The sequence below is a fragment of the Sinocyclocheilus rhinocerous genome, unplaced genomic scaffold (assembly GCF_001515625.1).
Source record: "Sinocyclocheilus rhinocerous isolate Xijiao unplaced genomic scaffold, SAMN03320098_v1.1 scaffold1382, whole genome shotgun sequence".
In the NCBI taxonomy this organism is placed as follows: Eukaryota; Metazoa; Chordata; class Actinopteri; order Cypriniformes; family Cyprinidae; genus Sinocyclocheilus; species Sinocyclocheilus rhinocerous.
This window is the reverse complement of record NW_015657958.1, coordinates 805,474-822,980: the sequence shown is the minus strand read 5'-3', so window position 1 is coordinate 822,980 and position 17,507 is coordinate 805,474. Positions and strand designations below refer to the sequence as shown.

The 17,507-nt window shown below is 38.7% G+C and overlaps 2 protein-coding genes across 2 annotated transcripts in view; one reads left to right on the top strand and one right to left on the bottom strand.

Moving 5' to 3' along the window:
• The window catches only part of m1ap (meiosis 1 associated protein), a 54,631-nt gene extending 43,135 nt beyond the window's left edge, over positions 1–11,496 (top strand). Inside the window, exons 5-9 of the mRNA XM_016529810.1 lie at positions 2,749–2,916; positions 5,271–5,430; positions 6,636–6,777; positions 6,954–7,151; positions 10,015–11,496. Coding sequence (XP_016385296.1) covers positions 2,749–2,916; positions 5,271–5,430; positions 6,636–6,777; positions 6,954–7,151; positions 10,015–10,170 — 824 coding nt within the window. The 3' untranslated portion in view covers positions 10,171–11,496. The remainder of the gene's footprint in view (positions 1–2,748; positions 2,917–5,270; positions 5,431–6,635; positions 6,778–6,953; positions 7,152–10,014) is intronic.
• Positions 11,497–13,384: 1,888 nt separating this feature from the next.
• The window catches only part of dok1b (docking protein 1b), a 28,645-nt gene continuing 24,522 nt past the window's right edge, over positions 13,385–17,507 (bottom strand). Inside the window, exon 5 of the mRNA XM_016529808.1 lies at positions 13,385–15,067. Coding sequence (XP_016385294.1) covers positions 13,958–15,067 — 1,110 coding nt within the window. The 3' untranslated portion in view covers positions 13,385–13,957. The remainder of the gene's footprint in view (positions 15,068–17,507) is intronic.

The following is a 17,507-nucleotide window of genomic DNA, read 5'->3' as shown; positions in this document are numbered from 1 at the left end:
GGCCAATCATAACGCACTGGATAGCTGGCAAATCACAGCACACCTTGCTTTTCAGACCGATGAGCAATGTAAAAATCGACGCGTTTCAGAAAGGCGGGCATAGAGGAGAAACAATAATGTACAGTATGTGGAAAATAATGTGTTTTTTGAACCTTAAACCGTATAAACACATTTCATTACACCAAATACACAAAATATTCTTTTTAGCAACATCATATGACCCCTTTAAATTTCTCCTTTACCAAGCAAAAACAAGGGGTTGCTAGGCCAATGACATGGTTTAGGCTATCAATACATTAGCGCCCCATAGAAACTGTTAAAGGCATAGCTTATAGACACAGTATCACTGCTCAAAAATGATTTAAGCAGAGCTCTTACAACTGAATGAATGCGTTTATAAACTTGTGAATAAAATGATCATGAGGTAAGAATGAAGTGGCTTTTAAATAGTAATACAACAAGCACATTTTAATGGGACTGTAATACAACTGAAAAGGGCAATGTTGCATTGATATCTTGATGAATCATAGTTTGATACGAAAAAGAAATGAAGATGACAACAGAAGTGGCATCTCTAGATGCAAGATATGTGTCAAATGGAAGTGATACGGGGGATGTGTGTCATTTGCCTTTTACTCTAAGCCATTTACACTCTCCATTCACACTTGCATTTTTCTCACCCTCTCCATCTGGGCCAAATCTACTGGATATGAGCAACAGAGCACTGAGATGCACATATCGGCTGTATTTATTCAGAACTCAAATTTAAGGACTGCTGACCTAAACTGTTCTGCACCTCATTAGTGCACATTTGACTCAATGATACAGTAGAAATTAATTCCAATATAGGCTGACAGTTTGTTTGGAGGCATAGGAATAAGCAATTACTTTTAATAAATTGTATCTAATTGATTTAAATGCAGCTATTTGACCCTGAGAGTTCAAGTTTAACCTTCTGTTTAGAATGTATGTTCACCAAAAACATGCAAGTGTTGCTAGGTTCATTTGACCTGAATATGGCATACAGGAGATCATGTTCTCCCCTAATTTAAAAACCCTAAAAAGCAATTATCCTGAACTGCATCATTGTTTTTTGTTGGTCTGAAAATGCGCCAGATTTTCTTTCCATCTTAAATTCCCATGACAGCAATTGTCACAGTTGAGATTGTTCTCCTTCTCTTACTCCAGCTATCAGGGTTTTCTGCCACTTAGAGTTTGTTTGGGAATGAAAGTTTAAAGATGTACTGTGAAACCCCATGTGCTGAGAGCACATGCATAATTTAGAGGGACTCAAGAGTCCAGAGAGAGTGGCAATGATTGTTAACATACATTTAAGTTTCCATTTTAAGCATGAAATGAATGTTCACCTTATTTTCTAAATGCATATTTTAGATCTTTTTTTTTTTTTTTAGAATTTTTTTGACCTCATGACAGGACGAATTCACCACCTACATTTCAAAATCCAATCAATAACTGATGTATAGAATCCCATCCCCCTACATTTTTTTCTTTTCCGATAATCTATTACAGTCAGATGCATGCCACACTACAGAAGAAAAGATCTGCACTTCTGTTTCATCATGACTTTAAGGACTATTGGTCTGAATGATTTGATAAAAGGAATAAATGTTGTTTACATTTTGGTCTATTCGTCAGCACTGATCAGCCACAACATTAAAACCAGTGACAGGTGAAGTGAATAACATTGATTATATTGTTATACATTGCCTTGACATCCAGATTTCCCAGATCTCAATCCGATTTAGAATCTTTGGGATGTAATGGACCAACAAATTCAGAGGTCTTGTGGATTCAATGCCTTGACGCATCAGGGATGTTTTGGCAGCATGAGGGGGACTCGATATTAGGCAGGTTGTTTTAATGTTGTGGCTAATCAGTATGAAGCTGTCATGTGGCTTCAGAGGACTTGGAATATTGCCCAAGTGGCCAAGTTGTTTGAAACACTTTTATGATACACTATACTTTTATGGTGCTTTGCATCCTTTTGACGCTTGAAAGCTTTGGTTCCTATTCTTTGTCAGTGGATGGAAAATAGCAACCAGCACAATCTTCAAAATTTCTCCTTTCATGTTTCACTGAAGAAAGTTGCCAAGAGTGATTGTGTAATGCCATAATTTTATGCAAGACATTAAAGGCATTAACTTACATTTATGCTAAAGTCAGAAATATAAATATTTGTATTATGAGACATTAAATAATCATTCATAATTTACTGTCATAATTTTACGTAATTTTACTTTCAACATTTTAGTTAGACATTTGAGCCACCATATACAGTACAGTGAAACTGGATTCTGGTTTACATTACAAATTTAGATTACTGAGCTTAAAACAACAGCAAAATATTCGCAAAAATACATATCACATAAGTACAAGCACATTTTGAGATTTCAAGCTTTTTTTGGAAATGGTTAACCTTGATGAGATACAAAATTGATTTGACAGCACCCTCTACTGGTTGTTTTGAGTACCACAACCTTCGTCTGACAGGACATAGGTTTTCATAAATTGCTGTTCGCCAGATGTTTTTATCTGTAGAATGAAGCTGAGTTCAGAGGCTAAACATCACAAAAGGGCCATAATAATAAAGAAACAGGAGGAAGGTCAAGGTTTAACACTTCCTGGATTTAAACTGCCTTTTTATTATGAACCGATGATGAATTATGCTGCCAGGAAACAGGAATGTGATATTTATCCATATAAAGTTTCTTTCTCTTCCTCCTGTAGAGAGCCTGATGCTGGGTACAGAGATGGATCTGCAGCTGGTGGAGGGCACAGTTGTGGCCTTGGAGAACTCTCTGAAAATGTGGCTACATGACCAGGGCGGAGACAGAGAACACCTGCACTTGTTGTTACCCCCTTCTCTCACATCACAGGGTTCTACACCACACCCTGGCAACAACAGACCAAGCCCAGGTAGAAACACACACATGGATTCTGCATGAGCACCCACTAAAATATTCATTCGGAAATCAATTTCTTGCCGTTCACAGCTTCAAAATTAGGGGTGGCTCGATACCACTTTTTCAGAACCGATCCCGATCCGATACCAAAAATTCGGAGTATCGGCCGATACCGATCCGATACCAGTGCAGTTTTTTTAATCAGTATAGAATTTCTACCTCAATGTGTGTTGAACTGATCATCACTCTTTTGTGTGTTACACACAATCTACTAAATATAGACAACTTTCTTATAAAGAAAAAATAACAAATGTAAATATATAGGCTATAATCATAATCTATGACAAAAATACTACTATAAATTAGGTTAGCGGATAATTCAGTAGCAAAAGTTACTCTAGAAAAATCATGAGTGCACAATAATTGTATAAAATCTAAACTTTTAGTGAGAAAAAAAAAAAATTTAGTGGGGAACAAATAAAAGTGAATAAGTGTTGGACTAAATCTGGTAAAATGTTACATTGCTCTTTGTATGGTTGTAAAATACATTCATGAAAAAAATATATATATTTATATATAAATAGATATGGCCTACTATAAAATTAAAAGACATTTCTTTTAAATGTAAGGGCAGCAACATAGGATAGATAAGACGAACAAGAAAGGCTATTAATAATCTGTCATTGTGCTAAAGTATTATGATACGAAAGGCTCCAATCCAGAGCGGCACAAAGCGCTTATGCCGAGTCACAGCGCGCAGGCACAGCGCTCCGCATAGAAAAGTTCAAAGCACAAAGGGAAGATATATTGATGCATAGTGTATTAAAACTGTGCAATAGTTTATTGAGCCTTTTCTTTTAACAGTTTTAAATCTCATTTACTGTGCTTGTGAAGAACAATTCATAGTGCTCTCTACTCCAGTGTTGTGATCTAACACGGTAGAAATGAACACGATTTAGAAACAAAACGAAACTCCAGCAAGATAAAGTGCTTTTATGGAAAACCATTTATCTTTATTTACAGATCAAGTATAATATTAGGAACATTGAATCATCTTAGAGAGAGTTTCTTCGTCTTGACTGTCGTAACCGAATGCGACACGCAGTTTGAATGCTGAATGGAAGAGATGACAGACAGCCGCAGCGGAGAGAAGAGTTTACGTCAGCTTGACTTGAATATTCATCTGTACCTCACATTAAACTGTGGAACGGCTTCAGAACACTTGGAATATAGTGCACGAAAACGTTATGGTGCTTTAAGTTTTTGTGGCTTTCGTATTGCTTAACAATAACACAGAATAGTATACGCAGAATATCGTATTTGGATCGGTCTCGTCTGACCGATACCCGATCCGGTGTCCTGACATTTTATCCTATCCGTCAGATTGTCCTACCAGGGTTTACTGCGGATGCGCACATCAATATTGCGTCCTTTTTCTCATGCTGAACAACAATATTTAATGTATACTGTAAGGGTAGGTTTAGGGTTGGGGTAGGTGTAGACTTTAATAAAACAATCTAATAGGTAGAAAAAATTATTTATTGTTGGTTTCCTGTAGCTGTATCCCTTCTAGCTACAACCGTGAATATAACACATAATTACTGTATTTGCATTACTGTAGGTTTAGGGTTGTGGTAGGAGTAGACGTTAATAAACCATAATTTTACAGGTAGCATTTTTCGTTGTCGAATTGTACTACCCACTGTTTTAATGGGAGGTAGCAAAATCTGACAGGTAGCACAAATCGACAGAACACCGGCAGTAAATGCCAGTATCTGTGCGATACCGATATTGAATATTGAATCGGTGCACCCCTATCCAAAATGAATATTTTAGTTAAAGGTGCTGTATGTAAGTTTTTGACTCTACTAAAGCATAAAAATACCATAATATGTTTGCAGATATTTAAGAAACATGCTAAGTTAACATACTTGTTTATCTGAAAAACAATGCTACAGTCAGTTATTCTCCTTTGAAAATGTGCGTTCCGGGCCGGAATGTCGGTCTCTGTTTTGGTCTGTGAAACCCACCCACTGCCAGTTTACCCAATTGTATTTCGTCACCCCAGGTTGCCAGTTGGTGGAAAACAGAGCGTATTTCATTATATTCATCGTCAAGTGTGCTGGTTCCTGTTGGTGTCGGCAATCTGGCAACCTGTGTGTTAGTCTGAGGAGGAGGGGCCGGGTGAAAAAAACCCTCTCCAATATTTTTAATTTTGACTGCAATACCTAGTTCAACCACTCGGTGTCAATCATACATACTGCACCTTTAAGCTTGTGTTGTGTTTTGTGTGCCTTATAATGGATGGGTAGGTGATGTTGCTTATGCTCATGTCCCCCTCTACAGTCTGTTTGAAGTGTGACATGCAGGAGAGACTTCTCAGCCCAGCCCTACTTCCCAGCACGCCTGACCTTGGAGTGAAGACTGAGAGCATGCAAGATTTCCAGCCCCCAAACAAGAATCTGGCCAAACAGAACCCCTCGCCGCAGTGTCTGCGAGTCGTCAAGTACAGTCATATCTGTAGTTATATTTTGTTTAAGCAAATAACAATAGATTAGCCTTAAAGGGGTCATAAGAACTGATTTCTAGTCGTGTCCTCTTTTGGAAGGCCAAACAAAGCAGTTTCACTTTCACAACGAAACACACAGCGGCCTTGAGTGAGCGGCGGCCGGCGGATTTGATGAAGGATCTTCTTTATGCACCAAGAGCTTGTAACACTTCAAAGAGAAAGGAAAAATTGAAATCGCATCATATGACCCCTTTAAGCATCACTTTGACTTTTTTTGTGAATAGAGTTTAATCAGAGTTCCCAGACTGCTGTGATGTTGTATATTTTTAATATATCACAGATCTAGGAAAGTCCACAATAGTGATGTCTATGTTCATATACAGTATATTCAACTGGAACACAACAACTCTGAAATATAGTTAATGTACAAGTATGCTGTGTGAGTGTGAAGGGGAGAAGAAAAAAACGGACTATGCAAAAGTCAATATGATGGGAGTCAGGTTTTTATCAAACAGACAGCTCTGTGTTCGAGTCTTCTGTGTCCCACACACAGTCATACATTGTATTCCCCTTGAGAGTTTTGCATATGATTTTCATGCACATGAGGTCATTCTTCCGGGCACTGTGATACAATCATACTACTTGTCCCCACCTAGTCATTATGGGCCAATATGACATATACTTGCATAATTCCCTTTCACACACGTGCATCTTTTTGTCAGTTTTACTCAGACAGGGTTTGTGAGACGTTTACCTCTTTTAAGAAATTAATGCTTTTATTCAACAAGGGTGCATTCTATTAGTCAAAAGTGGCAGAAGTTAAAATGATTTCGGATTTGATTACATACTGTTCTTTTCCAAACATTCAATTAATCAAATAATCCTGATATCAATGTATCATGGCTTCCACAAAAATATTAAGCAGCACAACTGTTTTCAATGTTGATGATAATAAGAAATGTTACTTTCTTATTGTACCAAATCAGCATATTAGAATGATTTTTGAAGGATGATGTGACACTGAAGACTGGAGTAAAGGCTTTTGAAAATTCATTTTTAAATATAGTAAAATAGAAAACAATTATTTTATTTTAGTATTAATAGTAATAATACTAATAGTAATAATAGTTTAATTCAATAATTAAGCATCGATCTAAAAAATAAACATTCAGATTTTGCTGTTGTGTGTGTGTGTGATGTAGAGTTCTTCATGCCAGTGGTGTGTGTCAGTCTGTGCTGTATGGACTACCACTCATCATCAAACCAACCTCATGCTGGCAGCTGGACTGGGATGAAACGGAAACAAACCAACAGACATTTCATGCTCTCTGCCACATACTAAAAGTCAGTGTCTGACTGTGTGTGTTTGTTTGTGTGTGTTCATAGAGCACAGCTGTGTGATAATCTGTCTGACTGTGTGTGTTTGTTTGTGTGTGTTCATAGAGCACAGCTGTGTGATAATCTGTTATGTAAGGGATCTGAAAATGTTGTTAAAAACTTGAATATTTTTGTTTACTTAGACCCGTGACTGGTTCCTTTTGGTGCGCTCAGAGTCGGGGTCAGGTTCAGGTTCTGCTGTGTTCTCCTACTATATACTTCAGTCCTCTGGTTCACTCTCTCTGCTTTTGAAACCTGTGCTGACACGAGAACTTACGCTACCCTGCTGCCTGCCTGTCTCAATGGAGGACCCACCACTTCCTGCACTTGCCTCTGTGGAGGTACCATTACATTATAGACAGACATTATAGACTAGTAGTGCATTGCCCTGACATACAAACTTGGTGTAAAATTCACTGAATGGCTCAAACACAACTCAATTCTAATATTTAGCATCAACAACTGGATCTCTGTAACGAGAATAATTAGTTTTATTAAAGGGATAGTTCATCCTAAAATAACAATTCTGTCATCATTTACTAATCCTCATGTCACTCTAAGCCCTGTTCACACCAAGAATGATAACTATAAAGATAACGATAATAGCGTCCACACCAGCGAACGATATCATCTGTAAGCGCATGCTCGTCTGCTGCTTTAAATTATCGATCTCGTTATAGCAGGATGAGTTCTGATTGGTTGTCAATGTTTTTATCATTCATTAGCTGAAAAAAAATCATTCTGGAAGTGATTAAAACGATATTGTTTCTCTGTGCCTTGATCGTTATAGCTGTGGTGTGGATTCTCCTATTCTTTAATATTGAGAAAGATTTTTAGAACTATATCTTTTTAGTTATCTTTATCGTTGTTGTGCTTGGTGTGAACGGGCCTTTAAACCTGTATGACTTGTGTAACAAAGTTCGTAGATGGGGAAGAAGGAGGCGGGAACCGGCGACCATTTAAACAAAACTTTAATAATAAAATAAACAAACACAAAATACCACGGCTCCTCCGGGTTCCGGGCAGCCGGCAGGAGTCCCCCGTTCCCTGCTCCTCCCCATCATGGCGGATGGCAGCAGGCGAACGCCGCCGACGACTCCGCTCCCTCACGGATGGCAGCCGTCCCTCCACAACCCAGGCAGCCGGCAGTGAGTTTGTCCGCCCCCCCGGCAACTCACTCCAGTCCACCGCCTTGAGCGTTCATGGCGGCAGACTGCGCCGCCATGCTCGATGGCACCGCGGATTCACCACAGCGGCGAGGGCTCTCTGACAGCGTGTCCCTCCTTCCTCCCGGGTTTCGGCACCAATGTAACAAAGTTCGTAGATCGGGAAGAAGGAGGCAAGAACCGGTGAACATTTAAACAAAACTTTAATAATAAAATAAACAAACACAAAATACCGCGACAGCCCCTCACGAACGACTGCTACTCCACCGGCCTCGCTCCGTTCCCACGGCTCTCGGCCCCGCCCCACTCGTCACAACTTGTTTTTCTTCAAATGAAGAATGTTGAAGAAGGTTAAGGTCCAGTATTGCATGGTTAAAAAAGCACTGAGACATTTTTCTGAATTATATCTTCTTTTATGTTCTACAGTAGAAAGTAAGTCATACAGGTTTGGAACGACTTGAGGGGAAATTAAGTAAATAAGATCACTTACACTTTACAAACTGATCATAATCATCTTTGATATTACACCTCTATGATGATCTTGTGACCACTGTTTCCAGAGCTCCCTGGATCAGCTTGAGAAAGACCCTGTCTTTAACCCTCTCTGTCTGGACTCCAACCTTTACCCACACCTTAGAATTAGAGGTTTGCTCACCCGCTCATCACAACCATTTGGAGCACAAGGCCAGGGCCGCGGCCATCGCAGGGGTGCCAGTCGACCACCAGAGGGCTCCACACAGCGTCAGGTTAGAGGAGTAGAATGGAACAAAATGTCTAAGATAGTAGAATAGAACAGAAGATCTGTGTTGACTAGTATTTGATCTGCAGTTTGCTATAATTGGAGTTTTGGACAGTAATTTGGAGTTGATAGCTGTAGAATTATTGGTATTATAATGACTTTTGATTAACTTCTTGATGCTCTAGGGGAAATTGAAGAAATAATGCACAGTTTTATCATACCTTCATTATAAAAAACTGAGATATGATAAACCTCTCTGATACGGTGTCAGTAGTGTTGACATAAGTTGACCTAAATAGATTAGATGTAATCAGGTGAGGTGTTTGTCAAGCTTTAGGAACTTTCAAACACTACTCTCTACATTGTGCCATTTTAGTTGAGCTCTAAATCGGAATACAAATTTTAGAAAAACTAAAATGCAAATAAATAGAGAGGAAGTGTGTGTGTGTGTGTGTGATGTTGAAAGGGGGAAATTATTGCCCCAGAGAGCAAAAACGAAACCAAGCACTGGCCTAATATTGAAACACCCACGCAAGGGGAAGACAAAAAAAAAAAAGAGCAAAAGGGAGAATGAAAACGATAGAGTAGTCAAAATAAACGGGTCCCTATTTTGGAACTGTCCACAATCAGACTCAACATGACCGATTTTCCAGCCACAAGCACTTTGTGATGTCACGCTATCATAAATATATTAATGATCGATAGAACGATATGCTGCAAATTCAAAACACAAAAAATGTAGTGATTATGCTAGTGCACTGAGGAACAAATGTGACAAGAGTGATTTATATTTTATATAAAGCTTGCAAGTTCCACCAGTTGATAAGGAGTTTGTCAAACCTGATCATGTTCTCCAGCATGATTTGAGATGATCCAAAGAGCATCCTGAGCTTCAGTGGAAATGGAACATCTGATCATCAGTACAAAGTGTCACATGATCACATGTAAATTTACTCATTTGATTAGTGACCTAGAAATAGTGCAAAAACTTATCTTATGAACATTTATTATTTGTTTTTACATCATATTGTTCTTTGTTTCAAAATGAGAGTTTAACCAATTTTAGGAAATTTTGCCTAAAGGGGCTAAAGCTGCATACACCGAGAAGTGTTAGAAGGTCACAATGACACTTACAGTTAGGCTTGGAGGAGAAGCTAAACAGACATTCAAGTCATTCAAGACTTTGGTTGCAGTCAAAAACAAAGCGCATCAAACAAATCCTGTTATAGAGGGTTTTTTTTTTGGATGTTTTGCTGTTCCTTACTCTCTAATTTTTCTCTTGTCATTTTTTGTTGGCAGGGTCGGCAGTCTCAGAGTCGCGTGCGAGCCACAGTGGCCCCGCTGCCTTCCATCCCTTTAAACAAGATGCCTTGCCGTTTACTAACCCTCAGCCACTCGCGACCCTGTGCTCCTGCCCTCTTTTTCCAGGACAACTATGAGGAGGAAGACCTTTGATGATCCAGTAAGGAGAAAGAGAGAAAGTATAAAACTTTCACTATAAGAGGAAATTGCACATTCACATTCACACTCACACTGACTGACACCAACAGTTTCTAAACTCCCACAGACAGGATGTTACATTTTTGCACATGACCTGATATACACTTATTATATGTACAGCTAATTTGAAAAATATATTTGCTATACAAATTTGGTTTACTATTCAGAGAACACTGTACTGTGCAATGGAGAACAGTACTGAATTTAGATTCTCTCATCTAACGCAGAGCAAGTTTTAAACACTCAATATATTTCCTTTAAACACTCAAACCTTAAGCTAGCTATACAGACCATACCTTATTTCTAACAAGACGAGGGCTGGCTAGGTTAAGTCAATTGTTCGGTTTTCAGAATACAGTTTAGTAGTGCAACATCAAAGCTCGATTTATCAGATTTTAAATCTGAAAAACATTACAGCACAGATTAAATAACCTCATTACTTCTCCAAATAAAAACTTCAGCAACTTTGAGACTGACACTGCAAAATCAACCCTCATATTTCAGACACTCAGTACGCAAAAAAAAAGCTGTTTTGTTACCCTGATGTTTGCAATTAAACCAGTCCTCATAGTAACTAGCATGATTTCACTCTTGGAGATGTAATTAAACTAACTGTCGTTCCATACGGTTTAACAAAGCCTGCACCGCAACTGGGAAAAAAAATATAATTGTGAACTGCTGAGGCTGCAAAAAGAAATCAAATACAAAACCACAGAATTGTAAAAAGACAAGAAGAAAGGCTGTTTAAAGAGAGAGAACTGCCTTCTCAGTTTAAATGCTGTGGCTAGAAGGCTCTGTAGAGAGTTGAGGAGGAAGAAGGCCAGAGTAGTGGAAAAGTAGAGCCATTGTCTTCCTTTATGGAAGCCTCCAGTGCAGCCCCAAGGGAGACACACTGTACTCAGCTGAGCAGGAATTCAAGGCCTTCAATGAGTTACAGAAAGCGAAGAGAGGGGAAAAGAAAGAAAGAGGTCGCTCTGTCTAGCCCCGTGACCTCTCAGAACAAGGTTCAGCTTTGGAGGCGCTGGTTTAGAGTTGCGAGAGCTGTGGGACATGATTCTGAATGCAGACTGAGGTCAGAGCTCTAATATTACTCAATGGGCCTCTTTTACTAGACCCCATCAGTATTGCCTCATTAAGTTGTCCGCCATTCCACCCACCTGGCACCGCCTACGCCTTGTCTTTATGACATCATGCTGAGGTTTGGCATTGTGCAAACGGCACAAAAAGCAGACATAGAGAGAGGATCTCACGTCATTTTCCCCTCCTTTTTCATATTTTACGTTCACGATTTCCAAACTTTTTCAGCTGTTACGAAAGAGATTCAGTAGGGAGTTTTTCTCTTATTTTGAAATTGTTTTCCAAATGTCTCTCTACTTCTGGTTAACTAATGTTTAGCCTGCGTTAAGAATATTCATTGTAATCATTTTTTAGTCGTTAATCTTTGTAAACACTTTTTATTTATATATATTACTTCTATATTTTTATTAACACTATATTATAAATGGTTTGAAAATTATTAATCGATGTTGTTTAATGTTTTGCTGTTGCCCTTTTAAAAATAAAACACCTTAAAAACTGACATTTTACATGAGAATGAAATCAAACAGGCAAGCCTAAAAGTTGTAAAAACTGGATGGGGGAAAAAAAATGGTAATAATCCATTAAAAAAAACTAAAAATTTGACTATCATATTTTTTTAAAGGAACGATGTTAGCAATCTCAGTTTTTCTAAATCAATATATAACTACATAACACATACAGTAGATTAACAGTATAATTTATATTTACTATACCTTAATGCTGTCTATATCAATTATATTATTAATTATACCAAGAATCAGTAACAAGGGTTGTCAAAAAATGTTTTCAATTAAATGTTAAATATTTTCCAATGTGCATACTACAACCTTTTTGTTAAAAGTTCATTTTATGTATTTAATAATACACATAGGTGATAAATGCAAAAACGATGTTCAATGATGTGTACTTCAAGTACAGTACAGATTTTATTTTAACCTATGAGATACTTGTATTTCAATTTTAGTTGAAAGATGTAATGAATGCACTTCCCCATCATTTGCTTCATACTTCAGAGAACAACAGCTCAGTTCTGTTTTCCGTTTGGTTATCCAAACATCAAGTGGCCAGCGGAACGAAAACATAAACGGAACATTCAAGAAAACAGGAACTAGTACAACATGAGAAGTGCATCCAAACTGAACCAATGTATACCTTTTTTTATTCACATGATGCCAAAACTGAAACTGATAACTTGACCTCCTTAAAACACATACACTATTTAAAGCTCAAGTGGTAACATAGGGCTCTTAATAGAAAGCATCTGTTTAGCATGATGAACCAAGTTTGCAAAAATTTTTGCTTGTCTCAAATATTTATTCAGTATGTTTGTATTATATCCAACAACAAGTAACTAAATAAACAAATAACTGTCAAACTAAATTAAAAACTATACCGATTGCAAATGACGATGATAAGAAAAGGGGAAAAGAGGTGTTGTCAGTCCACTTCCTTTATTAATACCTATGAGTAATCCGCTGTTAAAATTAAACACTGCAACCCAGTATGATGGTAAACTATGCTTTTTAAACAAGTCAGACCTTGGACCAAATAAATGCATTCTTTTTAGATGAAGGACTCTGCTCTGTCAACACATTCACTGCTTTTCTGCTTAAGAGCACTAAACGTTGAAAAAATACAGCAGGATGTGATGAATAGATCAGATTTTGGCGGTCCGCTCAAAAGAAAAAAACTGAAAGAAAAGACTTGGGGAGACTGGAGAGAGGACAAATGGAAATGAGTGAGAGGGCGAATGAGAAAGAAAACAGGACAGGGAACAGTCTGTACTTTCACACACTGCCAGGCAGACACATATTAACTCAGCCAACATTTAACTCCCATTTGAAGTAAGGCCCCTATTTTACACAGATGGTTAATATTCACTTTGCATCAGGATTATCCCTCAGATGTCAGACACTGTCCAGGACAACAGAGGACTAGATGAATAAGGGACTGAGAGTGAAGGCTCGGGCATTCAGGGTGATTTCATGCCCCGTTTACAAACCAAGTCCAGATTTTCCCTTCGATATGTACATGTACTTGTACATTTTTGGAAATGGAAAAGTAAGAATAACTAGAGAATTCTCTTGTACTATAATTTTTATTATCATCGTCATCATGTTAAACAACAGCACAGCTGCTGACTCATTCACATACGCACATACATATAAAACACACACACACACACTCAGAGCAGTGGATTAGTATCCTTTTGCTACAATCCCCATGCAAAACAATTCAAGGTTTGTACGTGCAAAAACTGACCTTTTTGTCTTTGCACTTTAACCATTAAATTACATCTGGCAGATAACGTTCACACAACAACACTCGATTCTCCAGGGAGCCGAGTGTTATGACAAGTGCTTCATAATCTCTTCCGATACAAAAGTCACAGACTCAAATTTACAAAACAGGATTACTTTGCCCAAGAAGTGCAAAAATCTGGCATGTGCCAGTACAAGCCCTTTCAGAGGGCATTATCCATATAAAAGTTTTGTACAGTCTTAGCTCTCAATCATTTTGACAGTCAGTGACTATATGACTGAGGTTTCAATCCGAGCACTGATGCTGAGCGCTCCCTTGTTAACCATAAACACATTTCCTTCAATTAAAGATCTAAGGGTTAAGGAAAAGGAGACCAGACTGCCTAAATTGAAAGGTTAGGTCAAATTTCACCTAAGTTGTCATAGATGATGTCTGGAGACTGCATGGTAGGATGCCACGCATTTGGAGGTGGCTGATGTCTAGATACTTTACTGTAAATCTCCACATTTCCTGCACCAGCACCTCTTCTGCCACCTTCCGTGCTGTTATGGCTGTTGCTACTGTTATTGTTGTTCAGGTTAGCACTGCCTTTAATTTGAGGCAACGGAGGAGGGTCTTTCTTGGGCAGTGCTACTTTGCCTGGTTTGGGTGCTGTGACAGGTTTGGGGCCTTTTGGTCTGGGCACCTGCAGTGGTTGTTGAGCCACCTCGTGACCTTGAGGCTCCTCCGTTCCCCTGGTTCTCCAGGGATGCATTTCCAACCGTGCTTCATCATAAAGCGTGATAATAGGCAGTGCAGATCCAGCACGTCCCTCTGGCTCATCGTAGATGTGCTCTGTAGGACCTCCATCTGCAGGGTGCCTGCTTCGCCCATCGAGTCCCAATCCCACTGTCCTCTGCACCAAGTCCAGACTGATCTGATCATAGATGTCTGAATAGAATGGATCAGGCTTGATGCCTGGGTGGCGGCTACCCCCATCGTCGCCAGTCGGCCTGAGACGTGGGTTAGGAGTGGGCATGACTTTGATACTGTCCACCGGGTCAGAGTACAAACAGTCTCCTGGACTGGGCGGCGAACGGACCGAGTCAGCAGGCTCCGAGTATAGACTCCCTTGGTCCTCTAACAGATTTTTGGACCCACGTGGCATGGGAGATCGCGGCGGGGTCCCACCAACGGGAGGTGGCGGCTCTGGAAGGCTTCGGCCCTTTAAATTTTTCCCATCGTTCTCCTTTCTACCAAAGACACCATCTGCAGACCCAGGCTTGCTACCACCAGAATCTCCATCTGGTTCACGACTGTTTGCTTCTGAGATGGCAGCACGGATCTGCTGGAGAGCTGGGCAGTCTGAGTCTAATGATGGACAACTTTGGTGTCGTTCTTCAGCTTGGGCTTTCTGCTCCCGAATGGATTCCTCAACAATGTGGAATATTTCATTTCCCTGCTTTGTCTCGAAGGTGAAGTTCCCCGGCCCAGATTCACATCTTCGTCCGGCTTCAAAAGAGAACATAACCTGCAGAGAATGTGACAAAGTGTTTGGGATATTTTGTTACTTTTGTTTTATTCACTTATGCACATGGACATTAAACTTGCTTTTTGAATGAACCTTCTTTAAATAAATGTCATCATGTTATCAATATTATTTTAGTATTATTTATATACTACTACAGATTTAATTATATAGATTGTTTTATTAGATTATATTTTATATTTTCAGTTTTTATATTAATTTTAGTAGTTGTATTAATAGTGGTTTAGTTTTATTTATTTATTTTCCAAAATTTAAGTTTTTATTTGTTAAAACATATTTTTAACAGTTGGGGAAAAAAGGGACCCAGCACACTGGGCTTATTAATCTTTCCAGTCACATTTTATTTTGGGGACAAATTCTCAATATTAACTATTAACTACAACTTTTGCCTCAAACTCTTAATTTTCTACTTATTAATAGTTAGTAAGGTAGTTACGTTTAGGTATGGGGTAGTATTACGGGATCTAAAATATGGCCATGCAGAATAAGGAATTAATATATGCTTTACAAGTACTAATAAACAGCCATTATTAGGGGTGCTCCGATCAGGATTTTTGAGGCCAATCACAGAAAGCAGTATCTTCCGATACGATCACTGATATAGATCTTTTTAAAGACTTCTTTTTATCATGTAGAATTATTTATAGTGATGATCCAATCAAGATTTTTAGACATTTATTCAGGGCCTGAATTTCATTTTTAAAAATGAATTCCCCTCTTAGGTGACTCTTGTGAAGGGGGATTTTTTAATTTGAGGGCTGGAGGGGGGATTTTTTAGACATTTTTCAAAAATATATATTTATCTCACTTAAATGTTTGATCATGCACTGCATTTTTGTTTTGACAACCGTGCAATTGTGGCACACCAGCTTGCATACAGCACAAGCCTGATTTTGTGAGCTGTATGTGAGGCGGTCTTTTACACCAGGTTCACACATATCCCGTTTGCAGTGCGTATGCAGTCCATGTGCGGTACATAAGCGGTGCAGAAGCAGCACTGACTGTGCTTTCACAGCACGGACTGTGCTTTCACACAGGAGTCTGCAACTGATCCAGGGATGTTTACAAACACAACATTTATCCATTATTTTGATGTCAAATCCAAAAGCATTGTGATTCTTTTTTTTTACACAGTACATTAATACAATCTTTCATAGACGTGTTTAAACGCAATAAATATAAGAAACACATTATTCAATGCTTTTTACTTTTGCATTTAGGCCTACTTCTAGATTGATATATTAAGTTGCTCAAGCAAGTGGCAAAACATTTAAACTACTTTTCTTACATTATCACACAAATCCAAAACTTACCATTGACAGAAACAGTCAGCTCTACTGCCTTTTCTTTTGCATTTAATTCTTTATTACAAGCAATCCTGTGGTTCATAAAGAGCTTTGTTTTACTACCTCCACGAGTGCCATCTATTATTGCCTTATCTAAAAGTGCTCTTTTTCTTTAAAGCTAGCAAAAAAGCCATAGCCTATGTGTTGACTGTGAAACACAGTAGACTTTAATTATAAGCATTTATGGTGTAATTACTAAATTTTAGTGTCAATCCATGTTCATATTCACCTAAATCAATGCGCTGTTACTTTAATTTTGCACTTGCAGCGCAGCAAAAATAGACTCTGTGCGGAAACGATCTCTGCACTGCTGCAGACGCACCGCTACTGAACGCACTGCTGGACCGCAACCGTGTGCAGTGTGAGTGGTTTAATCAGTTATCATGAGCGCTAGGGCTGAACGATTAATTGCATTTGCGATAATATCGCAATATGAAAAAACACGATTTTTCAATCGCAGAGGCTGCGATTACACGGTCACGTGAAACGCGAGAGTAAAGAGGTGTGTTGGACTTGAAGATCAGATTGGTGTATGACATCAAAGTACGGCAAGAAAAAGCATAAGGAGACATCCGCGCTCTCTTATAGCTCTCGCAGTAATCGGTATCGGGCCCGATACTGAGCTCCTGTACTCGTACTCGTAAAATGCCCCAATACCAAACGCCGATACCACACAGCATGTGATAAGTGCCATATTCAGACAAAGAAACACAGACAGCAGAATGGAGTTATTAGAGATTAAAGATGTCTACGAAGTATATGTATGCAATGAATTTAAAACATTCAATATGCTTGTATAGCTGATTTGCGCCAGCTGATGGCAAGCTTGTCGAGTGAATATCCCTTTCTCACAGACATCACTGGAAAGTTTGTAGTTTGGCCGGATATGTCAAAAAGAAGTAAGTAAAACAATGCACACGTTACTTAATGGGAGGGAGGGAGAGAGAGAGAGTGCGCACTTCTGTTGTGTGATCTTTATTGATGTTCGCTCACTTAGCACGCATCATTTGGATTAAAACTAAATCGTAAATATAAGACAATTTATAGGGGCATTCACTATAAACGTCATTTATTTT